General features: G+C 37.5%; 1 protein-coding gene across 4 annotated transcripts in view; it reads left to right on the forward strand.

The window, feature by feature from the left end:
• Nucleotides 1–26,013, forward strand: part of UTRN (utrophin) — a 391,112-nt gene that overhangs the window by 127,085 nt on the left and 238,014 nt on the right. For all 4 annotated transcript variants that reach the window (XM_063329232.1, XM_063329233.1, XM_063329231.1 and 1 more), the window contains 15 exons: nucleotides 954–1,115; nucleotides 1,478–1,606; nucleotides 2,086–2,259; nucleotides 2,882–3,037; nucleotides 4,327–4,497; nucleotides 6,416–6,595; nucleotides 9,187–9,315; nucleotides 9,447–9,617; nucleotides 10,191–10,340; nucleotides 11,600–11,737; nucleotides 12,193–12,345; nucleotides 18,781–18,972; nucleotides 19,947–20,119; nucleotides 24,311–24,461; nucleotides 25,798–25,973. In XM_063329232.1, coding sequence (XP_063185302.1) covers nucleotides 954–1,115; nucleotides 1,478–1,606; nucleotides 2,086–2,259; nucleotides 2,882–3,037; nucleotides 4,327–4,497; nucleotides 6,416–6,595; nucleotides 9,187–9,315; nucleotides 9,447–9,617; nucleotides 10,191–10,340; nucleotides 11,600–11,737; nucleotides 12,193–12,345; nucleotides 18,781–18,972; nucleotides 19,947–20,119; nucleotides 24,311–24,461; nucleotides 25,798–25,973 — 2,405 coding nt within the window. The remainder of the gene's footprint in view (nucleotides 1–953; nucleotides 1,116–1,477; nucleotides 1,607–2,085; nucleotides 2,260–2,881; nucleotides 3,038–4,326; nucleotides 4,498–6,415; nucleotides 6,596–9,186; nucleotides 9,316–9,446; nucleotides 9,618–10,190; nucleotides 10,341–11,599; nucleotides 11,738–12,192; nucleotides 12,346–18,780; nucleotides 18,973–19,946; nucleotides 20,120–24,310; nucleotides 24,462–25,797; nucleotides 25,974–26,013) is intronic.

A 26,013-nucleotide genomic window follows, 5' to 3' on the forward strand; every position in this document is an offset into this window, starting at 1 on the left:
CTCATACTTTAGTCTAATCTTTTCTAGATTTAATAAGTAGAGGAAGACTGGCTGTATTTCAAGTTGCATAGATTTGTAACTTGTGTTCTGTATCCTGGTAGTACAGGTCCCTGCCAAATTGCAGGATAGTGGTTTGTTGGTGGTGGTTTTTTTTTTTTTTTCCTGTCACCGCCTAATTGTAGTCATAGAGGGAACTTCACTTCATCCTCATTACAGTGAGCAACATGAATGCAGTGCCCTCAGCTGGGGGCTACGTGCTGTCATTTAAGTTAGCATTCACAATTGTTTTTCCTATTACAACAGTGTTTATACAGCAATAAAATACTATCTGCTTTGGCAGCTGCAGCGCTGACACACTGGGCTGTTGACAACTTTCCACATCTCTGTGTCTGTATGTACGCACCCACTGGTTTGTGCATGTGTTGATAGTGGGAAATCTGTGTTCCCATGCAAGTAGTGATGTTTCGGATGAACTTAGAAGTTTTGCTGTTGAAGGGAGGGGGTGGTGGATGGAAGGAACTGTGAACCTCCGTTTTCACACTGCGACAGAAAGACAAAGTTTATTGTTTTGAAAGAAAATGCCTGAGTTTACACATCAAACAACATTGAGCTGTAGTGTATTACAAAGTGTCTGATTCTAATTGACGAGCTAGTTTTTGAAACTGGTATGTTTTTAACAGAATACTTTGCTATGAGGTGACAGGAGAGACCTGTTTTCACTGTCCTGTATGTCTAGCAGCAGAACTCTCATTGTGTGCCACTGTTTGTCAGTTACCCAGTATAAATCACATCAGGCTTCAAAAATTGCTGCCTTCTGGGGCTTGATTTTGCTCTCTTAGACAGTCCTCCTGGCATAGGATTTTTTGGGTATCCCCCACCTTGTTTTGAGAAAGTTTAATATAACTCATATTGAATTACTTCTCCATCTTGTCTCACCTTTCTGTCCCACTCAGGCGGTGAGCCGGCAGATAGCCTTGGAACAGCAGCTTCAGACCATGCGAGAAACGGACCACATCTTGCAGGTCTTGCAGGAAAACTTAGTGGAGCTGGATAGACAGCTGACATCTTATCTGACTGATAGGGTAGATGCCTTTCAGATGCCTCAGGAGGCCCAGGTATTCCAGTATATCTTTTCACTACAAAACATTTTGAAATATCTCCTGATAGTTCTCAGCCTAGACTTAGTAATTCGTGAAGGCTTCCTTTCAGTCCTGTGCTGATGTACGAGGTGATATCTTTTATAATATGAATTGTTTTCCTGTTTTAAGAAGGTTGTATTGAATAACAATCTTAACAGCTTTCAAATTAGCAAGCTGTCACCAGCACCAGAATATTTAAAATAAATCTAGTAGTGTTTAACTTTTACAGAGTGAGTTTTCTTCTGGTGGGTAGTAGTAGGTAGTAAGCAAATTCCTCTTCCCCTCTCTGCAAGCAACTTTGTAACGTATTTTTTTTTCCTGTGTCTGTGATGTGGCAGAAAATTCAAGCTGAGATTGCAGCTCATGAATCCACCTTAGAGGAGCTCAAGAAAAGTGCTCGCTCTTTCCCTCCTGCTTCTCCTGAATGCAGGTCTCCCCGTGGTGGAACTCAGCTGGATGCTTTGCAGGTAAAAATATGAGAGCTGCACTAAGAATTTAAATGTGAAGAGCTTCTGGTTTTCAATTACACCTTGCTGTTGTCAGCCTGTAAATTGCTTGGTGCGGTCAACCAAACCTCAGAAGTAAATAGTATATGCTTTAACATGCTGTCATTAAGAAACAAGCAGCATTAGATGAATTGAATAAGGAAGCTTAAATTTCATAAGTATCATGAGATAAATGATGAAAGTCAGAAAGTCTCTGTATTTTAGTAGAAATGATATTTTGAAAGTATATGATACAGAATTATAGCTCTTTTGCACCTCAGGTGGAGATTAGGAATAGGTGATGGAATTTGGCTTGGCAATTAGTGTTGCCATATATACTGAATTCTGGTGGCACGAGAGGCGAGTTAGGATCTGTGGTAGGGGATGTTTTAAGTGTTATTTTTTTTAAGTGCAGATATTAATTTAAGACAATCTTTTTAACATAATATTAATTAAAACAGAGAAAACTCCGTGAAGTGTCTACAAAGTATCAGCTTTTCCAGAAACCAGCCAATTTTGAGCAACGCATGTTGGATTGCAAGCGGGTGTTGGATGGTGTAAAAGGAGAACTTCATGTCTTGGATGTGAAGGATCATGACCCAGATGTAATCCAAGCTCATCTGGACAGTTGCATGGTAAGTATGCAAAGTTCTTAACTTGTGCTTGGGGGTGTTTGTTTCTTGTGTGATTTTTCTTGCCTAAACACTCTCCTGGGGAAATTTTGCTTGAAGTCCTGATGGAACTGTTACAACTTTTTGCAAAGCACCACCAGAACAATTGATAACTAAAAGCCAGTAATTCTTCTGGGAGAGAATGTGGACACTTCCACAGTGTCCGCAGTAGTGGATTGTTGATCACAGATGTGGTAGAACAGCTGAGTTTTTATAAACTCCCTTCCCTGGCTCATCCTCTTCTTATGCAGAAGCATCACTCCAGGGGCAAGTTTGCTTGGTTCTTAGTATTTGAACAGAACAAATACTATACATAAGATCAAGTACAGATCACAATGTTAGCCTGGCCACATGTGGTGATGTTATGGAGTAAACACTACTAAATTGCCAGGTTAACTCTTTTTCTGGGTGAAAATGAAAACTAGAATAAAATATGGAACATCAGGAGTTTAAAATCTTGGCAGACATTGCTCTTAATCCATAGCTCAGAGTTTAAATGCAATCTGATGGTCAGGTTGCCAAATGAAGCAAAGTTTGAAAATGTGCACTACAAATTGATCGCCAATGAATATATTTGTGTTTTTAGAAACTCTATAAGACCCTCAGTGAGGTGAAATTGGAGATTGAAACGGTTATCAAGACAGGAAGGCAAATTGTACAGAAACAACAAACAGATAATCCCAAAGCAATGGATGAACAACTGACAGCATTGAAATTTCTTTACAATGAGTTGGGGGCACAGGTAAGAAAACCAAACGTACATATGAACATTTGTCTGCATATAAATTCCCTTCATTGTTGTTTTGATGTCAGATGATGTTTTAAGTTTGATTCTGAAGCTGATACTGTATAGGCTAGTTCCAACATCCAGGAGTTGAGAAATTAAAGATTACACATAACAATGTTGTAGTTGTGCAAGACTCATGTGCTCACAGAGTGTTCCTGAAGGGGTGGAAGCCTTGAAGAAAGGAAATTTCCCAGAGCTTTCATCATCCTGGCAAAGCTGGCCTGCTGTTGCTTAAAGTCTCTGAGCACTGTTGTACATTCTCTTGTCTGTAAACCAGCCTGCAAGACAATTTACTATTAGATAGTCATATGAAAAGTTTGACTTGATGTAATTTTTTTTTAAAGAGGTGTCATGATGGTTTCTAATCATAATCCATCTAAAGGGTTGCTCTCGGTATGAAATAGAAAACGCAGGCAAACCTATGTTTCCCATGAAAGGCATTAAGATGTGGATTCTAGTGGAACCTGTACATCTATAGCTCAGAAAGCATGTGGACAAAGAATTGGGAAAGGACAGAAAAGCAGAGTTATTTGCAGTATAATGTTATGATTTTGTTAGTGTCTGAATTTATTTTTTTAGATCTTCAAAGAGTGCATTATTTTGAATAAATGCATGCAAACACTAAGCTGAGACAGAAGACAATTTTTCTAAATGTCAATCGATTCTGACTACTATTGTTGGATCTATTCTAAAGTCTGTGTTAAAGTTTGACCAGACTAATTGTGTAGCCAGTGTGAAACGGAATTGATTATATTGCAGCAAACATCAAATTCCATATTCACTTTACTGAAATGTTTTCAAGGGCAGACTACATTTTCAGTGAATTTTTTCTTTACAGCTAGCAGATCTACCCAAACACAAAAGGGCACTGAGTTTTACCTGTGTGAGTGGCTGACTGGATTCTATATCCCCCTGAGTTTCAATTAAAGGGTCATAATAAATGAAGTTTAAACACCAATTTAGTGATCACTAGCTATAAATAAGTTGGTATGCAGGTTTCTTTGTCTCCTTTAAGTGTATCTTAATTTAAAATTATTCTCATTTTATATATTCTGCTTTGTATAGTAACATGCAGATGTTTATAAACTATTTTTTCTTTTCAGTGTCTTTCTCTAATGCAAGACAGTCTTCAGATGCAAGGAGTTTTATACAGTTGGGTGGATATTTTATCTGGCTAGCACTTTCATTTTTGCTATCTTTTAAAATCTAATTTTGTTTTCTTTTTTTCCTTTTTTTTTTTGTAGGTGACAGAAGGAAAGCAAGACCTCGAAAGAGCATCTCAGCTGGCACGCAAAATGAGGAAAGAGGCTACCTCTTTGTCAGAGTGGCTAGCTACCACTGAGGCTGAGCTCGTGCAGAAGTCCACTTCAGAGAGCTTGCTTTCTGATCTGGATTCAGAAATTGCCTGGGCCAAAGTAAGCACTCTCTAAATATCTGTAGAATAAATTTTTAACATTATGGCAATACTATGTCGAAGTGGCTGTGAATTTAAATCCCTGTAACTTATTTCTAAATCTCTTACATCATGAAATTTTGGTGGATTCAGTAGATCATATTCAGTACCTTACTGTGTCTCAGCTCTTTCATCTCAGTCATCTTGCCTCAAACTTAAATGGCCAGTAAATATTAAATATATTAATTCATATTTGGTATTAATAGGTATTTAAGTGACTTACTGTATCTTTAACACAGTTCATAAGTGTAATATTCTTACTTATCAGCAAATATAATTTTGGGCTGGGTCAAATATTTTACTAGTAGAGGAAACTGAAAGTTCATTGATATTTTTAATGAAAAATTGAGTTTGTAACTTTTCACTGAAACAGCTTTGTCTTCAAAATTGTGACTTTGCAAAAGCTCCCATAATTCCTTATTTTCTTCCATCTATAAATTGAAACTTTTCATGGAAGTAGGCAAATATGTTCTAATCATTGTGAAGCAAAGTATTATTTTCTCACTCTGTGGAAACTTGTATATGTAATAGTTGGAGTTAGCAACAAGTGTCAGTTGATACAGTTAAGCCATACTGGTCTTTCCACTCATTGTTTTGTGTTACCTTTTACTTTTAGAATAGGTCTGTGTACAATCTTAAAACCTGAAAGCTTACAAAATAGAAAAAAGTCTAATTATAAGCTGTTGTCACCCATTTCACTCAGGATTAGCAGTTATTAGCACTACACTTCTGCTGTGGCAGTATCCCTAAGATTTCTTTCCAAACAAGCTTGTAAATACTAATTGAAGTATACTTACTATACATCTGTAAGCAATGTAAATAGTTCATGAACTCTTATGCTGCACCACCAGGAAGACAAGCCCTTGTGTTGCATGCAAAGTTTTCCTTCCTGTCTTAAGGTTTTCTAGAGGCAATTTTAAAATGTAGTAACTTCAGTATTTGTTTCTTTATCTAAGATAATAAGTTATAAGTAAATAATAAATTATTTACTTCACAGATAGTATGTTCAAGGAGCTTCAGATGCTAGTTGTGATTAGCTGTATTCTTCCAAATGCTGTACACTGACATCAAAGAGCTTTCTAAATAGACAGATGTTATCAATAATAATCAGTGATGTTATGTGGCAAGAGGTGCTATTTTCACATGGAAACCATATAGCGATATCCAAGAGATGATGTATTACTTAAGTTTTATGTCAGTATGCTTTCTTTCAAATAAGGTAATTATTGTTTTTTTAGGTTAAAAAAACAAACCCTGTTTAAAATCAGAGATGACTTGGAAAAAATGTTAGAGCTAAAGATACATCTATTTTCTTATCTATGTGGAGGTAATCTAACAATGGGGCTTCTGTAATACGTAGCAAGTGAATTGAACATATACAGTAATGAGTGGTGGAGAGGTGGTGGTTCTCAAACCAAACATTCAGCCTTGTCCTACTTCTTTTCTGATTGTTGCCAACTGTAAAAGTACTTTAGTAGGAAAAAATACAGAGAAATCCAAAGTGTCTCTTGAAAATTGTGTTCTCTGTGGTGCTTAACAATGCAGAAAAGAACCTTTTAAAATTGCATCTATAATACGATTTGATGCATCTGCTTTACCTACATAATGAAAAGGAACTGTGAAGACATTATAAAACAAACCAAAAAGGTCTCAAGCTACGTTATTCAGGAGACTTACGTGCATTGTGCTCTTGCTTGCTCCTCTCTCAAAAAAGAGAGATTGTTAGCTACAGAGAGTGAGTATAAACAGAAGGTGATTCTTGGTTTGATTTTTCTCAAGTGAAGATCATCTATGATACTATTTGTTTCCTGTGGAGGTAAAAATCTGTCTCCCTTGCCCTTGGGAGCAGTGTGTAGTGTTAATGGCTTATCTTGTTTCAGAATGTGCTGAGAGAGCTGGAGAGGAGGAAAGCTGATCTGAAGAGCATCACCGAAAGCTGCACCACGCTCCAGGCTCTGGTGGAAGGGAGTGAGACTTCCCTGGAGGAGAAGCTGTGTGTCCTTAATGCTGGTTGGAGCAGAGTTCGGACCTGGACCGAGGACTGGTGTGACACGTTGTTGGTAAGCTGCAAATATGCAGGGTAGTTCTTCCTCCACACCTTTGGGGCAGTTGCAGTTTTTACTTGTATCACTTCTCTGCGATGCAAAGCTTCCATGGTGCCTCATGGTCTTGAAGGAATGCAGAATGGATAGCTGGTTATTCTGTAGATGGAGATGTGAGTTGTGGGGTTATATGCAATAAGGAAGGTGGGAAACTGTTTTGTAAGTGTTTTAGATGTGCTGATAGGCATTTGTACCAGGTGCTTGGTAGTAGTGGCTGTTGCTCAGTGGGTAGAAGAAGAAAATGCACAATCTGGATGTGAGAGTGATGAAACTACGTAAGTATCCCGGGCAGACAGTTAACTTGACCAAGTGGAAATAACCTGCTTAGTTGTAGAGAATAAAACTGTAGGTTTAACTTTTTTTTCCCCCTTTATCTTTCTCCTGGTTTCAGTGCTAGACTCTTTTCTGGGTTCTTAGTTTCCCTAGACTTTGTGGTGTAGTTCCTCTTTTCTATAGAAAATCCAGCATACGCTTAGTGAATACCTTTCACACATCTGTTGTTTTAATCTTTATCATTCCCCTTTTATGTGCCATCATGCTACATTTTTTAATCTTTTGTCCTTATTTACAATTTTTTTCCTTGTACCTCTTCCCTGTTAATGTTTTATCACTTTCTGTCTTGCTACATCAAAAGTGCTCGTACTACAGTTCTTGCTAGGCTAGCGCATAGAAGTAACTTTCTAAACAATCCCGAAAGGGGGCATCTACCACTGCACATAGACTGAGTTATGGGGCATACAAGCATTCATAAAACTGCTAGTGGGTTTACTCATTAACTGGTAGTAGCTGATTCTGCCAGATTAAAATGAGGGCAAAAAAACCCACCAGATTATGGAAGTGTTGTTTGTTTCGTTACAGGTTAGAGCCCCGAAGTTGTATCTTGCATTTTCTATGTAACTTTCTATAAGATCATGAATTTATTAACATAAGTAGAAAACAAAAGGAACTAGCGCAAAAGGATTGGTTTCGATGAGGCTGCTGTGTGTGCTGCTCTTCATTCAGCCTGAAAGAAACCTCTGTGCCAGCTCCAGCATGAGCAGAGTGTTTTCATGTCCATAGATTTCCTCGAGACCCAGATGATGGCTGTTTAATGGACAATTGATAACTTCCTAGTGGTGTTCAGCAAAGCACTTGGGACCCTCTGTCAACCTATTGCTCTTTTGGACAGCCCATTGCTGCAAGTGTTTAAGAATATGCCAACTCTGAGTTGAGGCCAACAGTGTCTGTTTGGCTGAGTAAATGGAAGACTGAGCGTATTATACAGCCTAAAGCTACAAATTTTGCTAAATAGACATGAAACGGTCACCATTTGCTAACACCATTAGCATTGATGCTAATATCAGACTGATGTTTTCAGATAGTTAAGGTATTTCTGTGGTGTTTGTCTAGTTATGACAATCCACCTTCAGAAGCCCCTGATATGGGCTGAAATTGTGGAAACTTTAGTGAATACCTGGATGGTGAGCCCTGTGCATCCTACCCAGTGCCTGCTGCCGGTCATACTGTTCATTTTATAATCCAATGATGTCCGTGGTAGGAGCAGTCACATAGTTTACCCTTATTTGTAAATGCTGTGAGGGTGATCTGCAACTAAAAAGCTTCTAAATTGTGTTCAAGTCCAGTGGTGACATTTGTCCTTATGCTGACTTTGTTAGGTTAAATTCGCTCGGTGAAGATACAAATTTTTTGATGTTGACAGTGCAATCATGGGCCTTCTGTCTCCTTCCTCCACCCCCTTTATTTTGTTAGTCTAAAAGATCAAAGCTTAGCTACCCTGTTTTTGGGTGAGAAGATCTGTGCTTAAGCAGGATGGTACTTCTCCGAATCTGAGAGCTTTGCTTTGTCACACAGAATAACGTGTTGTTTCTGTTTGTGGCACCTAATGTTACAATTTCTGAGTACATACGAAAGCAGACCTAATTAACTTCTTTACAATGTGGTGACTTTTCTTAAGATGAAGAAATATTTTAATGCAATCACTAAAATATCAAAACTCGACTATTACAATTTGTAGGTTTTGGTGTAATCCCCTTTCAATTAAAAAAAACCACCCAACAACACCAACGGCACATAATGCGTACTGGTGTATCTGCAACAACACCAATGGCACATAATGCGTACTGGTGTATCTGATGGTTTGATAATTGAAAAAATCCTGGCTTTTTCAGTCGACTGAGATGATGTGGTCTGGCTGTAATGTTGTAATACACTGTCTATCTTTATTTAGATGGAAAAAACACCTCAGCTATTTCTGTTTCCCTTTCTATGAATTAGGAACAATAATATTGAAGGTCTTGAATGAAAATTGAATTCTTGTAAATACTTATTGAAGGTGAAAGGTACAATCTAATTTTCAGTGTTCCTTTCCAAGGTGTATCCATAACACTTTATTCCATTGATCACCTTCTTATTCATAATGGTTTTTTGGAAGGATTTTTTGTTGGTGTGTGTTTTTTTTCTTGTGGGGGTGTTTTTGGTTTTTGTGTTGGGATTTTGTGTGGATTTTTTTAAGTTTCTCACATTGATACATTTTTTTCATCTTTTTCCAGAATCATCAGAGCCAGCTGGAAATTTTTGATGAAAATGTTGCCCACATAAGTACTTGGTTGTATCAGGCTGAAGCCTTGCTGGATGAGATTGAGAAAAAATCAGCAAGCAAAAAGGAGGAAACTGTTAAGGTAGGAAGTGTCGCTGTCAAGTAATCACTTCTGGATTCTAAATGAAGTGAAGCCAGGTTTGCTGCCTGGATTTTTTTAAAATATTGTTTCCTTTCCTAGGGTAACCATTTGCATTTTCTTTCACTTCTTAGCGCTTAACATCTGAATTAGATGATGTTAGTCTGCGAGTGGATAATGTGCGTGATCAGGCTATCATCCTAATGAATGGTCGAGGGGTGTCATGCCGTGAACTTGTTGAACCCAAACTGGCAGAATTGAACCGTAACTTTGAGAAGGTCTCTCAGCATATCAAAAGTGCCAAGGTGAGGATGAACGAGCCCCAAAACATGCTTGGGGGCCGTGTGACAAAATGATGTACAATAGCTTGAGGGGATAGATCTTTACGTTTTAGAACAGTATGTCTCTGCTTTTGGTTTTCTTTTAAGTGTAGATATTTATATGTGAAAAATCAACAGGCTGATTTTCAGACCAACCGCTTTTTTCACTGGAGTCGCAGGTGGTGACTTGAGTTGCAAGGGAAAACTTAACACATAACTGTGTGTTATAAAGATTCAGAAAAATTTATATATTGCAGTATATATTTATATAAACTACAGAACAACACCATAAGCTAATGTGACTGGAGGTTTTTTGTTTGTTTTGAGACCAAAATGCTCAGATTGAAGTTTGAAAGTGGAAGCTCGCTAATACCAATCAACACTGTGTCCAGGCTAACTTGATGTTAGATCAAACAACTCTTGCAGTTCTTTTATGCTGATATCTGATGGTCCTACAAACTGGTATACCTGTTCATGGAGAATTGGTTTAAATCATTAAATTGTGTGTGACGGCTCAGGCTAAATTTTCAGCTTGAACAGTTTTATTTTGCTTTGCAGATGCTTGTTGGACAAGAACGACTTCCTGTCATGTCAGAGCCCCGTGAAGTCAGAGTAGCTTTTCCAGACCTGGAAAAATTTGAAAGTGACATCCAGAATATGTTAAGAGTTGTGGAAAAGCATCTGGAGTTGAGTGGGGAAGATGAAAAGGTTTGTGAGCAATGGAAGAATTAAATAACTGACAAACTCCCTTTCTGTTTTGTCCACGTGTTACTTTCCTCCTGACTTTCAGGGGGAATTCTTCTGAGAGAATCTTTAAGACAGAAGTAGAAAATGAAGGGAATTCCTATGCTGTTGGAAACACTGTACCATTTTCCCACACTTTTCCTGTAGCTGCTGCCTCTTGGCTGCTGCCTTGAGAGTAACTCGTGATACATCAGTCTGTATTTTCATCATAGTTTTATATAATTCAGGTAGTAAACTTTGACTTTCATTTATCTTATCCCTTCTACCGAAGGTAGCTCTTTATAAGGAATCCTTCCTGTAAAAGTAATATGTTGCAAACCTTTTTTTTTTTTCTTTCTTCATATCTAACTGCCTGAACTTACATTGAAATGATTACTTAATGCAGCTGAGACTCTTGCTATGTATTTGGCAATTTTGGGCCTCTAATCTATTGCATTGGGTAGATTTTTTTTCACTTTAAATTTAAGCTGGTATGATATATTGAATCACAGTGCATAGGTCTGGTCAGTGTATGTTTTTGAGATGAGGTGCAAATAAGAATGTTGTAATATGGCTCATAGCAAGTCCAAATAAGAACTTGGAACAAAATTTGTCTTTTTCTAGATTCTTATCTAGGCTCTACTATTCACCTGTATAAAAACTGTCATACTTTTGTTTGCATCTTGTCCACAATAGCCTTGTTGGCTACAAAATGGGGTAAAGTCCTGCCAGGCCACCCGATTTGCCTTCGTTTTAAGCACATAAAGTATTACAAACTGAGCTGGAAAGCTAAATATAAGTCTATGGAAAATGGCATTTATACTACAGAAAACAATTTTTAAAAGGCCTCTGTGGAAGGACCTATTAGAGAGCATATGCTTCTCTGTGCTGTTTTTAATATATACTATTTTCGTTTTCTTGCTATTCTGCTCTGAGCTTGCTTATTATTGTCAAGGAATGTTTAGAATAGAGCTGAAGTGATAGCATCCTCTTGCTGTGGCTGCCTACTGCTGGCTCATTGAGTGAGCTTCCTGCAGGGTATCTCTTTATGATGGAATGATCAAGTTGGATTTTAGGATTTGGTAGTTGTGGAGGAGAATCTCTGCTTGAATTTGTTTGGCTCACATTTGAGTAATAAAACAACAGTTGGGTTCCATTACTGTTAATATCTGAGCAGGTAATAAATTCATTTTGGAAATCATAGCTGAGCTTTCTGTAGATAATGCAGACTTGTGTAATTTTAGGTGGACCAAGAAAGAGCTCAGATTGAAGAAGTTTTACAGAGAGGAGGGCAGTTGTTACAGCAGCCTATGGAGGACCATAAGAGAGAGAAGATCCGCATTCAGCTGTTGCTTCTGCAGAAAAAGTACAACAGTGTGCAGGTATGATTATAATAGTTACTATAGCTAAAGCTCATTTATGCAGTCTTCCCTTTGGTATCCCACTTAGAACCTGGTTAAGACTTTTTAACTATACTTACAGCTATTCATGGAGTTCTCAGCTGAAGAGGTTTATGTGAATATGAGTCTGCTCCTGAATTCCTCTTGCTTCCTGTAAGAGGATATTATCAGCAATTGCAGACTCTAGTATGTTGTGGTGCTTTCATACGCATGTCATATTAAAAATGTTTTTGTGTATAACAAAGGGGATGTACTTTCTTATACTCCTTTAACTCACCTTCAGGCCAGCTGTGATTACCTGTCTGTGCAGATAATAGAATATAGCTATTTAAAAAATAAATGGCTACCTCAAGTATTTTTGTTTTTCAAATAACACCTATCCTGTTTGTTACTTCCCTTTTCTTATACCATATTTTCCTAATACCTTGGATTTGTAGGAGTGCAGGTCATTTCAAAGGAGGCAGGTGATGGAACTCACTCCAGTGTTTTCCCAGTATAAGAAGGAACATGACAGTTTAATGAAGTGGCTGGATGAGGCTGATCACCGTCTGTCAGGGCTGCAAGGTGTGGAAGAGGAACAAAAACTACAGGTAAATGAGACTTTTGTTTTTCTTAGATCAAACAGAGTGAAGGCCATGTATGAGCTTTAGAGAATCATATATTAGGGTTTTACGGCTGTTCTTTTGACACATTCTTGGAAAGAAGCGTGAAAACAAAATGACAGCATTCATTTTTCATTAGGAAATTATCTGCTTACACTAGTTTGAGATTTCTACATAGTCATTATAGGTCCAAAATATCCCAGCCATCAGGCCCAAGTCTTAGAGTCTGATCTGGGCAGTATGGTTGAATCAGGACAGTTTCTCTTGCCAGTCTTGCTCACGGGGATTAGACTTACCTCTTTTTGATACCCTGGCTCAAACAGCCTGATTCAATGTCTGGTTGGCGCAGGTATGATAAAAGCCTTGTCAGGCTTAAATTCAGTGCCTGTGCATCCTGTGGTTGTGATATTGTAGCTACGCGGCCTTTCACTGCCTCAAGTGCGTAGGCACTGATAACTACCCTCATGTGATTGATATTACTTTACACAATGAAGATTAATAAAAATGACAAAGGTTGAAGTATTTCTGATGAGAAGAGTTATGCGTGATAATGTGTATGTGCAGGTCTTGACAAATAATTTCACAACTGATTTAATAGGATGTCAGAGTCTGATAAAATTTACTGCCCAGAAAGCTGTATGTCTTAATTGTTGAGGGTACAGATACTTTTCTGTTACGGTGTGGTTTGGTGGTTGGGTTTTTTTTTTTAAATTTTATTTCTCCTCTTCATCCTTCAAAATACTTTGACTGCATGGTAATTACATTAATATTTTAGGCAATAACAGTGAGGAACCTTGTGAAGCAGTAAGTAATTTCTCGACCAAGCTTGGGGGCTAAGCAATCTGTCAAGTACTTCTCAGTTTCTGCGTATGAAGGTTCATAATTAAAACCAATCAATCTCTTTTTGACTGCTCTGTAAGTCTTTAACGCAGCACCAATTAACTTGGAGGCAGGCATAAAATGCTCTGGTTCCCTGTGAGTCTCACACCACAAAATCATAATGTGTGGTGCTCTTCGTTCACAGCTGTAGTGCTATGTGGCTTCAGCTGCCTACGATAGCTGTAGACCTATGGCATATGGTCTGCTCTCCTTGGTGATGCTGGCTATTCAGTACCAGCTAAGAAAGTAGACTTTTTAAATCTGCTTGTCTTTAGAGAAACTTCTTCAAATTATAAAGCTCCCATGCAGAGCTGGGCAGCGAAGATGGCCCCAGGATCTGTTTAACTGTCCGACATCTGACCGCTCCATTGACTCCCCAGCGGTCACTCCTCATATAGTGTGGTACTTGCACATGAGCTCTTTGGGACCTGACTGATGCCAGGGCATTTATTTAAAGGAAATGGGGATCCATACACATTTAAAGTAAAACAGCATGATTCAGCTGTTCTGTTTGACCATCAGCTGCTTTGAGTGAATCTATTACTGGATTGAAAAGGGAAAGAGCCATCCACCTGGATGGTTCTTTGCTAAAGGGAACAGTCCAATTGTGCCACAGACTGGTCTTCTGTGTCACTGTGGTCATGCTGCAGGTTGACTGATCTTCTTTAAGGAAGATCCTTTCCTTTGCCTCCTATAAAGCCTTTTACTTTAGGCATATACTACAGCTAATCCCTAGCACTACTGGATCCATTCCTGGATTACTGCATCATGGTATCTAGACACTGAATGCAGAATATCATGTAAATATGGATTACCATGGCAATTGCAGTAGACTATTGATGGAGAAATGTTATCTTTGCTCAGAATTAGTTAAGCTGTGTAAAAATATCCTTATGCTTCCAGATATAGTTTCTAGTCTGGCTGAGTCAGCTAGACTTTTGGAAAAGGACCACAGCAGTTTTCATTACTGCTGCGAAACTCGGAAACTGCTGCTTTTGCTTCATGTGCCTGTGCCTCTAGCTTTCTGATATTTGAGTGATAAGCCAGCCTGTCTCAGGTGACCTTATCTTACTTTCATGGCTTGTTCTTTTACCTGCTTTGCTAATTTTTGAACACCAAAAATGGTATGGGACCATACCATTTCTGAAGGGACAAATAGCGTTCCCAAATGTCCATTATTTTAGTTTAACACAGTTGCTCCAGAATTTTCTTCAAGCCACCAGACTTGACTTACCCTCCACACCAGAGAGGACCCTAATGCTAAAATTCTGCAACAGAAACTGCCTCTCCCCAGTTGTTACCATCTGTTCTGTGCTTGAACGCTCTCCCTCCCCTTTCTTTTAGTCAGTGGCGATGTCTGTCTGATGAAGTTGAGGAAAGGGAAACCCTGGATGCATCCATGGGGTCCCTAGACTGCCAAATATCAAATTGCAGTGCTTTTTGCTTGTCTCAACTCAGGACTGAGAAGCATTAACCATGAATTCTTGACCCACTGGTGTGCGGCTGGCTCAAATCCTCACTTTGATGTAAGGAAGGTGTAGTGAGCAGAGAAGTAGAAACTAGTGATTGAAATGAACAAACAGGGAGGGAAATAAAGATTTCATCCACCAAGCTGGGGAGTAGACTTCAATTAAGTTTTTATGTAATACATTATTATTGTTTTTGTAAGTGAGAGTGGAGGAGAGGACTGACTTATGGTGCTTGAAGGTCATATATATTTATATATTGATTTCCTGGAAGTAGCTGGAGCATAAATATTCCTCCTCATGTATGCTTCTAAGGATTATGGAGCCAAGTGTCTCTGAAATATTGGTAACCCTTCTGCATAGCAGGTACTTCTGAATAACCCTTGTTTTACCACAAATCTGTTAGCTAGAAAAGCATGCGTTGGAAGTTTGTAGCTCCTTGAGTTCCTTCTTTTCTAACTTTGCTTTAGTATTTATTTAAATTGCGCTATTCTGACTTGGCTTGGATTGAGGGAAAGGGAAAAATTAAACCTTAAAGTGCAGAGGTAATTAGTTCACTAAAGTTCCTGAGAGATTTTTACAGGTTTTAGAAAACTGTTTTGAAGTGAAAATGATAATTTTGCAGATGGTAAGTGAATTTGCTGTTGCAGGCACAGAGCAGCTTTTCCTATAAACGGAAACACAGACACCATCTTGAAGGCTCTTGAAGTATTATTCCTGTAATAAAAAAAAATATGTTTGTTTGCCTATTGTGCTTTTTACAGCGAAAGTTCTGGGTTACTTAAATATGAACCATTAGCTACATCGCCCCCATATATGTTGTTTACTGACTGCATTAATTAACCCAGAAGAACAAATACAATGGGCCTGAGATTTTAACTTTTCCTAGAAAACCGTCTATGAGATATTTTGAGTATGAGAGAGAAGGGGCAAGGAATGGTTAAAAAGTGAGCGTATTTATTTGTAAAGATGATAATCATGTGTGGTGATCTGAGATTAGACTGGGTAAACGCTTTTCGTTAAAATGATTGTGTAGTTTAACATTCACAGTAAGTTATTTAATTTTATGTCAATTCCTTGAGCAATATTTTCCAAAATCCACTTGGAAGCAAGTCAGAGTATCTCCTTGAGTCGAATCTTTGATAGATTTTGTTTCAAAATACACATAAGTGTAAAAGGGGAAGAAAATCTGAAAACAAAATCTAAATTGCAGGTGAAACTAGATGCTAAGTGTAGGAGGAAACAAATTTTTATTTGACCACTGAATTAAAATTAATTTATCAGCTCTCATTGAGAAGGTTTTTTATAGAATGTACACTAGTAACCAAGTATTCCCTTTTTTCTCCCAGTCCTACATTCTTCCTATTATTCAGAGAGACCAAATTTAATAAACATGCTCTGTCACCACTGAAATTAAAGTAGAAAAGGGCTATGAAGTCATCCAGTCAGATCTCCTCCTAAATAACCTTTGATTAACTTTTTATTTGTAGATGCTTAAGAAAAGAGTTTGCTTGCCTGTTTTTTTCTTTTTTCTTTCATTAAAAAAAAAAAACAAACCACAAAACCCCCATAAAACCCAGCTTCTGTGACATTTAGGTGTTTGACTTGCGTGAGACAGTTACGTCAAACTTCTGCCTTTCCCTTTTTTAGTACATTATGCTGCATTTTAGAAGGTGCCAGACTGCAATGCAAGGTAGAGAACAGCTGAACAATTAAAACTCAGCTATAGTAAAGCACTAATGTGTTTGTAATGCTTACATCTGTTCGCCTTTAAGAAGGAGGGTTGTGAAAGGAGGAAACATCGTCTCAGTGATGGGAGGCAGCTGAAGCAGATTAGTGATGAGGTGTACTCTGCAGGAACAGTACCAGGAGTAATTCACTACTTTGCAGAAGAGCAGCAACTTGGCCCAGGGTGGTGTTACTGGGGACGCAGAAAGTTTTGGTGTGTGTCAGTGTTGGCAACAAGTGGAAAACAAGTTTGCTGCATGCCAACAGATGCTATTTTAAATCTTGTGCAAGATTTTTCTAATAGGAGATAAAGCAATATGTGTGAAGTAGATAGATAATAAAGTCCAGTGACCTATTCGTTTGGATGAAGTCTAGATTCTGGACTGTTGCCTATGTGAGAATGGGACTTGTGGGATGATGGAGAGTTAGAGAAAACACCTTGTGAAGATGTTGCAGGCATCTGTGCTGCAGCAGGCATCCTGGTGTTTGTTCAAACCTAGGCTTATTCCACATTACTGGGGGAGAGATACGTTGAGTTGCACAAGCTTTGTCTGATCTATTTGGAGCTGGGGCCTCTCCTTCCACAGGAAATCATACCACTGTTGAAGCCTTGGGCTTTTGCTCCAAATTTCAGTGATGGAAGCTGACAAAATATATACAGCGCCTCAAGAAAACGCGCTTGGGGAACATCAGGGACCAGGATGCTGGATTTGTAACTAAAGCATATGGAGTAGTTTATGGTTTTTACTGCGGTGCTTACTTGCTGCACTGTTACTGAATCAAAAGCAATGCTGAATATTTTATGATGCTTATCTGTAATAATTGTTTTCAGTAGGCTCAATGTATGCTTATGTGCCTGTACATCTTACTACTTTTGTGTGCAATGAATGACTGAAAGCATACCATGTTTGGTATGTGAAGGTGGTGAAGGTCTTGTGGAAGTACAACTGTGTCCCCAGTTTCAATACAGGGATGACTGTCTCCTTAATAAAATAACACAAAAACCCCCAAACCAACACAAAACAAATAAAATCCTTAGGACCATTCAGTGCATGAGAAGAAATCCTGAATGGTGAATACAAGAACATATATTTTCTGCTGAGGTCCTTTTTTCTTTTGAACTACACGTGTTGCATATGTTAGATTCCAGTTAATTTGAGTGACATACTTGAAATGCTCCAGAAACATGTGGAGGAGGAAGATACAGCCAGGTGTTTGCAAACAACTCTGTTAGTGGGGATTAATATTTTACTGGTTGTCAGCTGTGCTAGCAATTTGCATGTGTGCATGCAGCCCAGACTAACTGCAAAGTAAATTTCACTAGCTGAAATTCCTGTGAACATACATTTATTCTTCAGTCTCTTAAGTGTATTCTTAGCTGTTAGTAGATCATACAGTCGAGCACCTCTGTCTGTGTCTTACTTGACACAAATTCACTGAGTACAGGATGGTGGCTTAGAATTTGCTTGAATTCTTCAGTATTTGGAGGTGGGTTTACTTTTTCATTCTGATTTTAAAGAACCAGTCTGTTTTCAGAGATGGTAACAGAATCCTGTTGGACAAGAAACCTTTTCAGCAAAAAACTGCTTTCAGTCTTTGGAGTATCTGCTTCACCTGGCTTTGCTACCTTTGCCAGGCAGGGGAGAGTATAGCATCTTGCAGCTGGCATCCTAATGCTTCAGATCCAGGCCATCATTTATAATCCAAGAAAAAGCTGCATTAAATTACTGTTCTTGCTTTCTTATCTGCTAACATGGTACTTGGCTAGATAGCCTGGTCTTACAGCCAGAGCAGACAACAATTGCCAAGCTCTTGAGGAGTTCATGTCTCATATTACTGCAAAAAGCATATTGTGGTACCGGTAGAGCACTAACTTATTTAAAAAAAGGTTGGGAAATGTGACTGCTTATTGAAAAGACTGTGGAGAGAAAATACAGTCTGCTTCAGTAAATTGGTAACTTCTGGGAGTCCTTGGTGATGAAGGAAGCAGACAGTGGATTGACATCACAACTAGATACAGGCTTGATCAAGAAGTGCAATTTCTGGGCACAGTAGGGATCAAGGTGAGAGAAACAGCAGTTCCCTTCCCACTCCCCAGAGTTTTAATAAAGAATAATTCAGGATCATTCTGAAGCATGATATCTAGTGTTTTCTAACATTTTTTATAAATATAGAAACAGTTCTCTGCAGAACTTGCAGCTTTCTGAATTTATGTAACTTTGCGAGAAAGGCCTTTGTTTTGTTTTTTAATGTAGAAATGTACTTATTCTGAGTATAGTCTACTGATTTAGGATTTTTTTCAGAAAATTGCTTGTTCTTTGAAGTATAAAATGACCTTCCATGTTTTTAGGCAATCCCTGTCCAGCAGAGGTTAAAAGGCCACTTTACCACAGGGGTTAGGACCTTGCCTTTTTCAGCTGAGTACTTGGTTGAAGTCAACAAAGTCTTGCTGGCTATGGCTGATGTTGAACTGCTGCTGAATGCACCAGAGCTAAATACTGGCATCTATGAGGATTTTTCAACTCAGGAAGATGCACTGAAGGTACTGCATGTCTAAGTATTATATTCAGAGGGAAGAAGGGAATAGCAGAAGAAAAAAGACCACCTTAGCAACTGTATAGCTGTATTGTATTTTTGCTCAGTGTGCACTGGATCAATATGCACTGAGAAATAATGAGACAGTTCTGTGACTCTTCTGTTTAGTTGATGAGATTCTCTTGTCCCTGTTTACTCTGCTTCTGTGGTCCCTTAAGTACAATTAGAAGCGTTTATGTTAAGATGGGTTTAAAAAACTTAATTTTGGTGCAGGTCTCTCACCTGATTTTGAAATTTTGGTATATTCTAAGGATGTATTCAGAAGAAGCAAATAGCAGACCATAGAATTTTTAGAAGTATTACTGTTTTAAATTAAAAAAAAGACAAGTAAATTCCACTGTTTGCATGGACTGTTTGTTCTCTGAATACCAAGGCAGTCTTACAACAGCATCTGGTTTAAAGGTATTTTCACATCATAGTTCAACCATATTTGAGATAGATTGCTTTAACTTTGTTGTTTAAATCTAAAGCTTTTATGTAGCTTATGGTTTTGCAGTTCTGTGTGTATGGGAGGTTACCTGAAGCATAATAAAGTCACGTTTTGTTGGCTTATTTTTTACATGAAGAAGGAATATGTACAGTGTCTTCATGACACAGGTCAGATTTGTTTAATAATGAAGGTACTGCTGTTTTGAGAAGCATGGTGTGCCCCTTTCCCTCAGGAACAGATTGGATATATAAAATAATTCATCGTCATCATAAAAAAAAAAAAAGAAGAACATATGCTTAAAAAGGTGTGATGGACTAATCAGTTGGTAAAACTGATTTAATCTGTAAACTGCTGATGCTGATGGTTGTGATCTTATTGTAGATACTGATTTTTGGAATGGTATTTTGAAGAGATTACTTTTTGGTCCTTTTTTTAAAATTTCCTGCTGATATTGACTTTACTAATGGTTTGTGTCATTACTATCCTTGTAGAACATAAAAGATATTTTGGATAAACTTGGGGATCAAATTGCAGTCATACATGAGAAGCAGCCTGATGTTATATTAGAAGCATCTGGACCTGAGGCAATACAAATAGGAGATGCTTTAACCCAGTTGAATGCGGAATGGGACAGGATTAATAGAATGTACAATGATCGTAAGTGGTAAGTCAAGCATGTTTGGTTTCTGTGAGCACGCGGTAAATATTTTATGTACTTGAATAGAAGCGTTTTACAAATGTATCCTAATGATGAAGATAAAAAATGTGGGAGTAATCAGCTTTAGTATGTTAGAATTACACAATAATTGCCAGAATTATTGAACATTGAAACAGTTTGGGTGCTTTTATGAAGCTGATTGTTTTTACTTTATAAAATAAATATTTGTTTATAAACCATAAAATTTTTGCTTTGTCAAAGTATTGCAAAGCAAAGTTGTAGAAGAAAAATATTGAGTAGGACATCTTTTAACAAAGAATTCAAGGCTGCTTTTGAAGGAGGCAAGAAGTTTGAAAGGATGCTGTCTTTAAAATACAGCACCTACGGTAGTTGCCAATAATCTTTTTAAGTAATTGAAGATGAGAGATGACCATACTAGAAAATTTTGTGGTTGAGAGAGAATAAGACAATATTGAAATCAGTGCTTAAGAAAAATGTATTTCCTATTTCCTTTCCACAAATATCAAATAGCTGTAATTTTACTTATGCCAAAGAAGTAGAAGAAAAAAAAAAGTTAAACTAAGCTTTGGTTTCTTCCCACTTATTATCTGAATCAACTTTAAATGTTTAAAAACAAACTCAGTACCACTTAGTTAAACTTGGAAAGGTGAGTAAGAAAGGCATTTTTAGTTGGAATTGGTGAAAATATGAAAGTATGTGTTCAGAAAGGTACTTATACTGCAAACAGCAGTAGGCACTGAGATTGCGGCTGTGCAAAAAAACCTTAATGACTGAAAATGATTTTGTGCAACTTAAATGCAAAGGCTCACACTAGTTAATTTGCTTTTACAGTATTTGCTTTTTAATGGTGATATAAGGTAATGGTTAATGCAGAAGTTCTGTAGAGCCATAAAGTAATGGCTAGCCATGTTCACTTACTTTGTAGCACCAGAAATCTGACATAAAACACACTTGGTAGCGTATTTTAGAGAGATGTCTTTAGGAAGAGTGTGTATTACATAAGCTGATGTTTTCAACTCTTTCTCATAGCAGTGGTGTATGTGTAGGAATATAAAAATTGGTCAGTGCTATTGTCTAAGCATAGATCTCCAGAAATTCTGGGCCACTGGATCAGTGAAACATCAAATGTCTGATAACACAGCAGGCACTGTTGTTTCAGTGGTTTTTAATTTGAAAAAAAAAAAAAAAAAAAAAAAAAAAAGAAAAAAAAGTGGTGCCAGCTAGGTACCACTTTCTGTGTTCTTGCTGTCTGCCTGTCATCACTTGCTTTATTTGGAGACAACTGCTCTGGAATCTGATGCCCATCTGTATTTATATGGCTGCAGCTATTGTGTCTTCATAGGTATGACACGCACTAAGCTTTAGTTATGCTTTTTTTCCCCCTGTAACTCAATTGAAAAGCTTTAACTAATATCATCCTTTTGTAACTATGAGTACAATTTCATTTACTACTTAAATTTGATTTCATCAAATAGCCAGGGTGAACCAGAAACCTAGTCTTCCCATTGAAAAAGATAAGTGTATCAAAGAGCAAGCTGACTGTTTATGATTAACTGGCAAAATGCAACAGATTCCCTCCTCAAATGGTTCACCAAATACAAATTAATCTTGAACTTCATAACGTTTGCAAAGCTCTGACTCTTTTATGAGAATAATATTGTGTGCAATTTTCATACAAAAAGGACTACTGGACTAGCAATTTAAGCAAAATAGTATGTAGCTTCCTGAATATATTAAGTGCTGCAATTTTAATATTAATTTGATTTGACTTAATATTAATTTGATTAATGAAGACAATATTAGTATCAATATTAAAATGCTGTATTTTGTCATGAGTATTTTTATACCCTTTCTGTTTCTAAGAAGAATTTTTAACCAAGTTTATTCTTGCTTTTTCTAGTATTCCCCTAAGTATAAGCAAGAAGGTTAGAAGACCTTCTCTCTTTAATAATCTTTGACTTTTTTCTATTGTGGATTGGGTGGAGATTTTGACAGAATTAGGAGAAACAGGATATGAAGTCTGTGGCAAAAGATTGATTTAGTTTTCAGAGGTAGTAATGATTTTGTGATTGAGTGCCAGCTAAGTAGTTAAACCTTTGATAAAAACTCTAATGTAGGCAAGCACAGGTTGAATGAGAAGCTTTGCTAAGTACAGTTTAAGTGTTCAACTAAATGCAGTTGACGTCAGTTTGACTTGAACATGTGTGTAAAGTAAAACAGGCATGTGTTTTGTGTGTGTGTGCATGGGCTTAATGCTGCTTTGAGCTGTTTGTAACACTGCTGGTTTGCTAATTCTGCTCTTTCTGCCATGGACTTCCCCCAGTGCTAAAAGTGTTGATGTCTTGGGAATGAGCTGTGGTTTGGAAGCAAGTGGATTCCTGCGGAGGAGGGAAGAAGTAGCCAAGTCTCGGTGACAGGACTTTGGTCCTTTCATCTCTCAGATGAGGCAGTCTGTAGTGAAACAGCAACAAGCGCATTGCGCTCCAAACCGGAGTGAAACTTGGTCTCATCTCATCAAAATACTGACGGAACTGTAGTCTCACAACAGAAAAGTTAAAACAGAAGTTAAACCTTTGTATCTCAGAGCATTCTCCTCCAAAGTTCTAAAATTCTGGATTCTGAAAAAGTCGTGTTCAAAACTCCCCCAAAAACTTTCACTTTGGAGGAAGCCAATAAAATATTCCTTTAAGCTATTTTAAGTGCTTGGAATATCTCTTCTCATTAAATGTGGAATGAGATACTATCATGAGACAATTTGTTCAGTTAGACTAAAATGTACCTGAGAAATAAAAGGAGATTGAGATTTGGGGTCAATCTACGGATTCATCTAGTGTATTGAATCGAGATACATGCAGGAAACTGAAATGGTAGAACTAGGAGGTAAGGTCAGAAAAATTTAAGTAGAGATTTTTTAAGGCTTTCTTCTTTATTGAGATTGGCCCACATAAAGAATAATAATAACAAAAAAGCCCTGTATGTGCCAAGAAATATGGCTGTCTTGATAAAAATGAGATAACGTTTTGATGAAAATAATCTCACTAGAAACTCTGAGATTGTTGAATTTAATTAGTGAAGAAAATAGATGCAATGGTAGCTCTTTAAAGTTTGGTTTCACATATCTTTGATGTTATGCTGCTAATTTCAGATTGCATCTGTATATATGCAGTAACCCTGGAGCCTTTGCTGTTGGAATTGTTTAAGACAAAAATAATGGTCTGCAGATGAGATCTTTCCTCTGTCCTATTAGAGGGTCTTCTGATTAGCAAGAGACTTGGCCTCCTATGTCTTTAAAGAAGGCTATTTTATCAGTTTGGAATGGGATACTATTCAGTCCATTGGCATGGATGTAGATTTCATGTTGTTTTTCTTAAGTCCTGTGTCTTTTGAGACATCTGTCCTATTTGCTTTATAATGCTTAGAGTTAGTAATCAACAAATAGAAAGCAAGCCCCTCTCTCTATGACTTTCTGACGTGGTTTTCTTCTTTAACATTCACGGGCTCTTTGTGTCAGTTTGTTAACATAGTAGAACTCTCATTTTAGTTAAAAACAACCTTCTGACTGTGATAATTCAGTCTGTTCCATACTAGAAAATGTTGCCCTTCAAGTTAAGCTACGCTTTAATTTGAGTCTGCAAAGGTGATAATAATAATGAAATGCCTGGTGAATTATTGTGTGATTAAATTGTGTAAGACCTACTTATGCAGGCCCACTGGTAATACAATCAGTTCTATATAATCAAAATCACCTTCACTTATTAAATTCCAGGCACCGGCACCCCATGGTTCACGAATTTAAAAAAAATAATAAAAAACCGAGCAATTAATCATATTTCATGTTCCACACTGTCTGATATCTGAACCGTTTTATAATAAAGAAAAAAAGGGTTCTGCAGACTAATTTGATGCAGCTAATCAATCTTTATTTTTTAAGTGATAGAAATAAAAGTTTGCTTAGGACGGCCCTTTTTTTCCTTCAGCTGGAAGTTAACAAACAGTCTGTGCTCATGGCTTTTACCAGCTGCTACTATGTCAGGAAGCTGTCGGTAACTAGGACTTGGTTAACCAGGCTGTGCGTTAGCCTTTCTGTTTTGCAAGGGAAGTTTCCACTCACTGGAGTAGGAATCACAGCCTTTTCACCAAAACGGTTGGGATAATTTCTCAATGCTTTGTTTTCAGTTGCTTTGATAGAGCGATTGAGGTGTGGAGGCAGTTCCACTGTGATCTCAATGACCTCTCTCACTGGATAACGGAAGCTGAAGTGTTATTAGCCGATGCCCGTGGTCCAGATGGCAGCCTGGAGCTGCAGACAGCTGGGCTGCATCAGCAGGTATGTATGATTTGTGTAGAAAATGAGCAAGCTGGAAAAAGTTGAGATTTTTGTCTAAAATTCTAGTTTTCTATATAGATATAGAGAATTGAAATGAGGCTGTGCAATTACACTTTAAAAAGTGGTAACTCTTAAAAATTTATTTTTCAATTGCAGGGAAGATTCCACTCCTGCTTGTAGTATGGGATTTTATGATGACTCTTAGTATGGATGGGTTTGAGAGAATTTGATAATTGAAATGTTGGCGTAATTTTTGTTGTTTTATAAGTTTTGTTACAGCTTTAAAAATACATTAATTGGTTAAGAAATCCAGTATATTACTTCACTTACTTTCAACTCATAATTAAAAAAATGGACCCCAACAATGGTCAACTCTAACTTAGAAAATTATTTTTTTAAACTAATGACTTTGCAAGATCCTGCTTTGTGTAAGCAATCTAGGAGAAGAGAAGATTCCAATTACAGATGTCTTAGGTTTGATTGTTTTGGGCTTCAGTTCTGGAATTTAATTCCCTAATGTCTTTCTAGCTCATCATTACGGAAGAACAGACATTTCTGTTTAGCTAAACTGCTTTACTTCCTTTTAAATAAGGAGGAGAAAACATAACTTTAAGGATCAGAATTTTTTTCTTTTCTTTTGGGGATAATGGTTGTCCAGGATTTAGGTTCTACCTAACATACAGTTTGTATTTTATCCCTGTTGCAGCTTGGAGTTTTCTTCTAGGGCATTTCCCTTCTCTTTCTTGAATAATCTTATTCCTGATCTAGTTGCAAAGAAATTTTTACTAACAATGTATGGTTTTTGTAGTGGTTAGGGACATTTGAAGGTTTGATCCTGACATCTTCTGACTTCCTTTAGTTTCATGGATTTTTCTGTGATGTCTGGGGACCATGGCCATAATGATCCTAGCTACAATACTATTACGTTACAGAAATAGTCGGGTGCATAGGTTATGAAAAGAGCTGGTTTAAAAAAAAAGTCATACCATCTGTTAGCACTACTAGAAAGTGCTATACATTAAGAGGAAAGGAATCAAACATGAGTGTGGATTCTAGTGCTGACAGTTTAAATGAATTCTTGTGGTCCTAAGTAGTATTCGGCAGCCTATTCTGTATCATTATCTTTTTACGACGCTCATTAGAAAATTGAACTAGATTCAACAACAGACTCTTAATAACTTAAATCCAACAGCATCCAATTTTAAGTAAGATGGTTTAAGTGCCCATTTTAGTAAAATAATATATACCCAGGATTCATCCTGCATATTATAAGCCACAGATGAAAGTCACTTTAGGTCAGTAATAAAATTCTGTGTCGCTTTTATGTTTCTGACAGGAACTTGAAGAGGGAGTCAGCAGCCATCAGACCAGTGTTTCAGCATTGAACAGAACTGGGGAAGGGATCATACAGAAATTGTCTGCTACAGATGGGAGCTTCCTGCAGGAGAAGCTGGCAGGATTGAATAGACGCTGGAAAGCAATCACTGCCGAGGTCATGGATAGAAAACAGAGGTAATAAGTTAATCAGAAATTTGGATGTCTGACCAGATGT

Source organism: Chroicocephalus ridibundus, chromosome 3 (genome assembly GCF_963924245.1).
Source record: "Chroicocephalus ridibundus chromosome 3, bChrRid1.1, whole genome shotgun sequence".
NCBI classification, from domain to species: domain Eukaryota; kingdom Metazoa; phylum Chordata; class Aves; order Charadriiformes; family Laridae; genus Chroicocephalus; species Chroicocephalus ridibundus.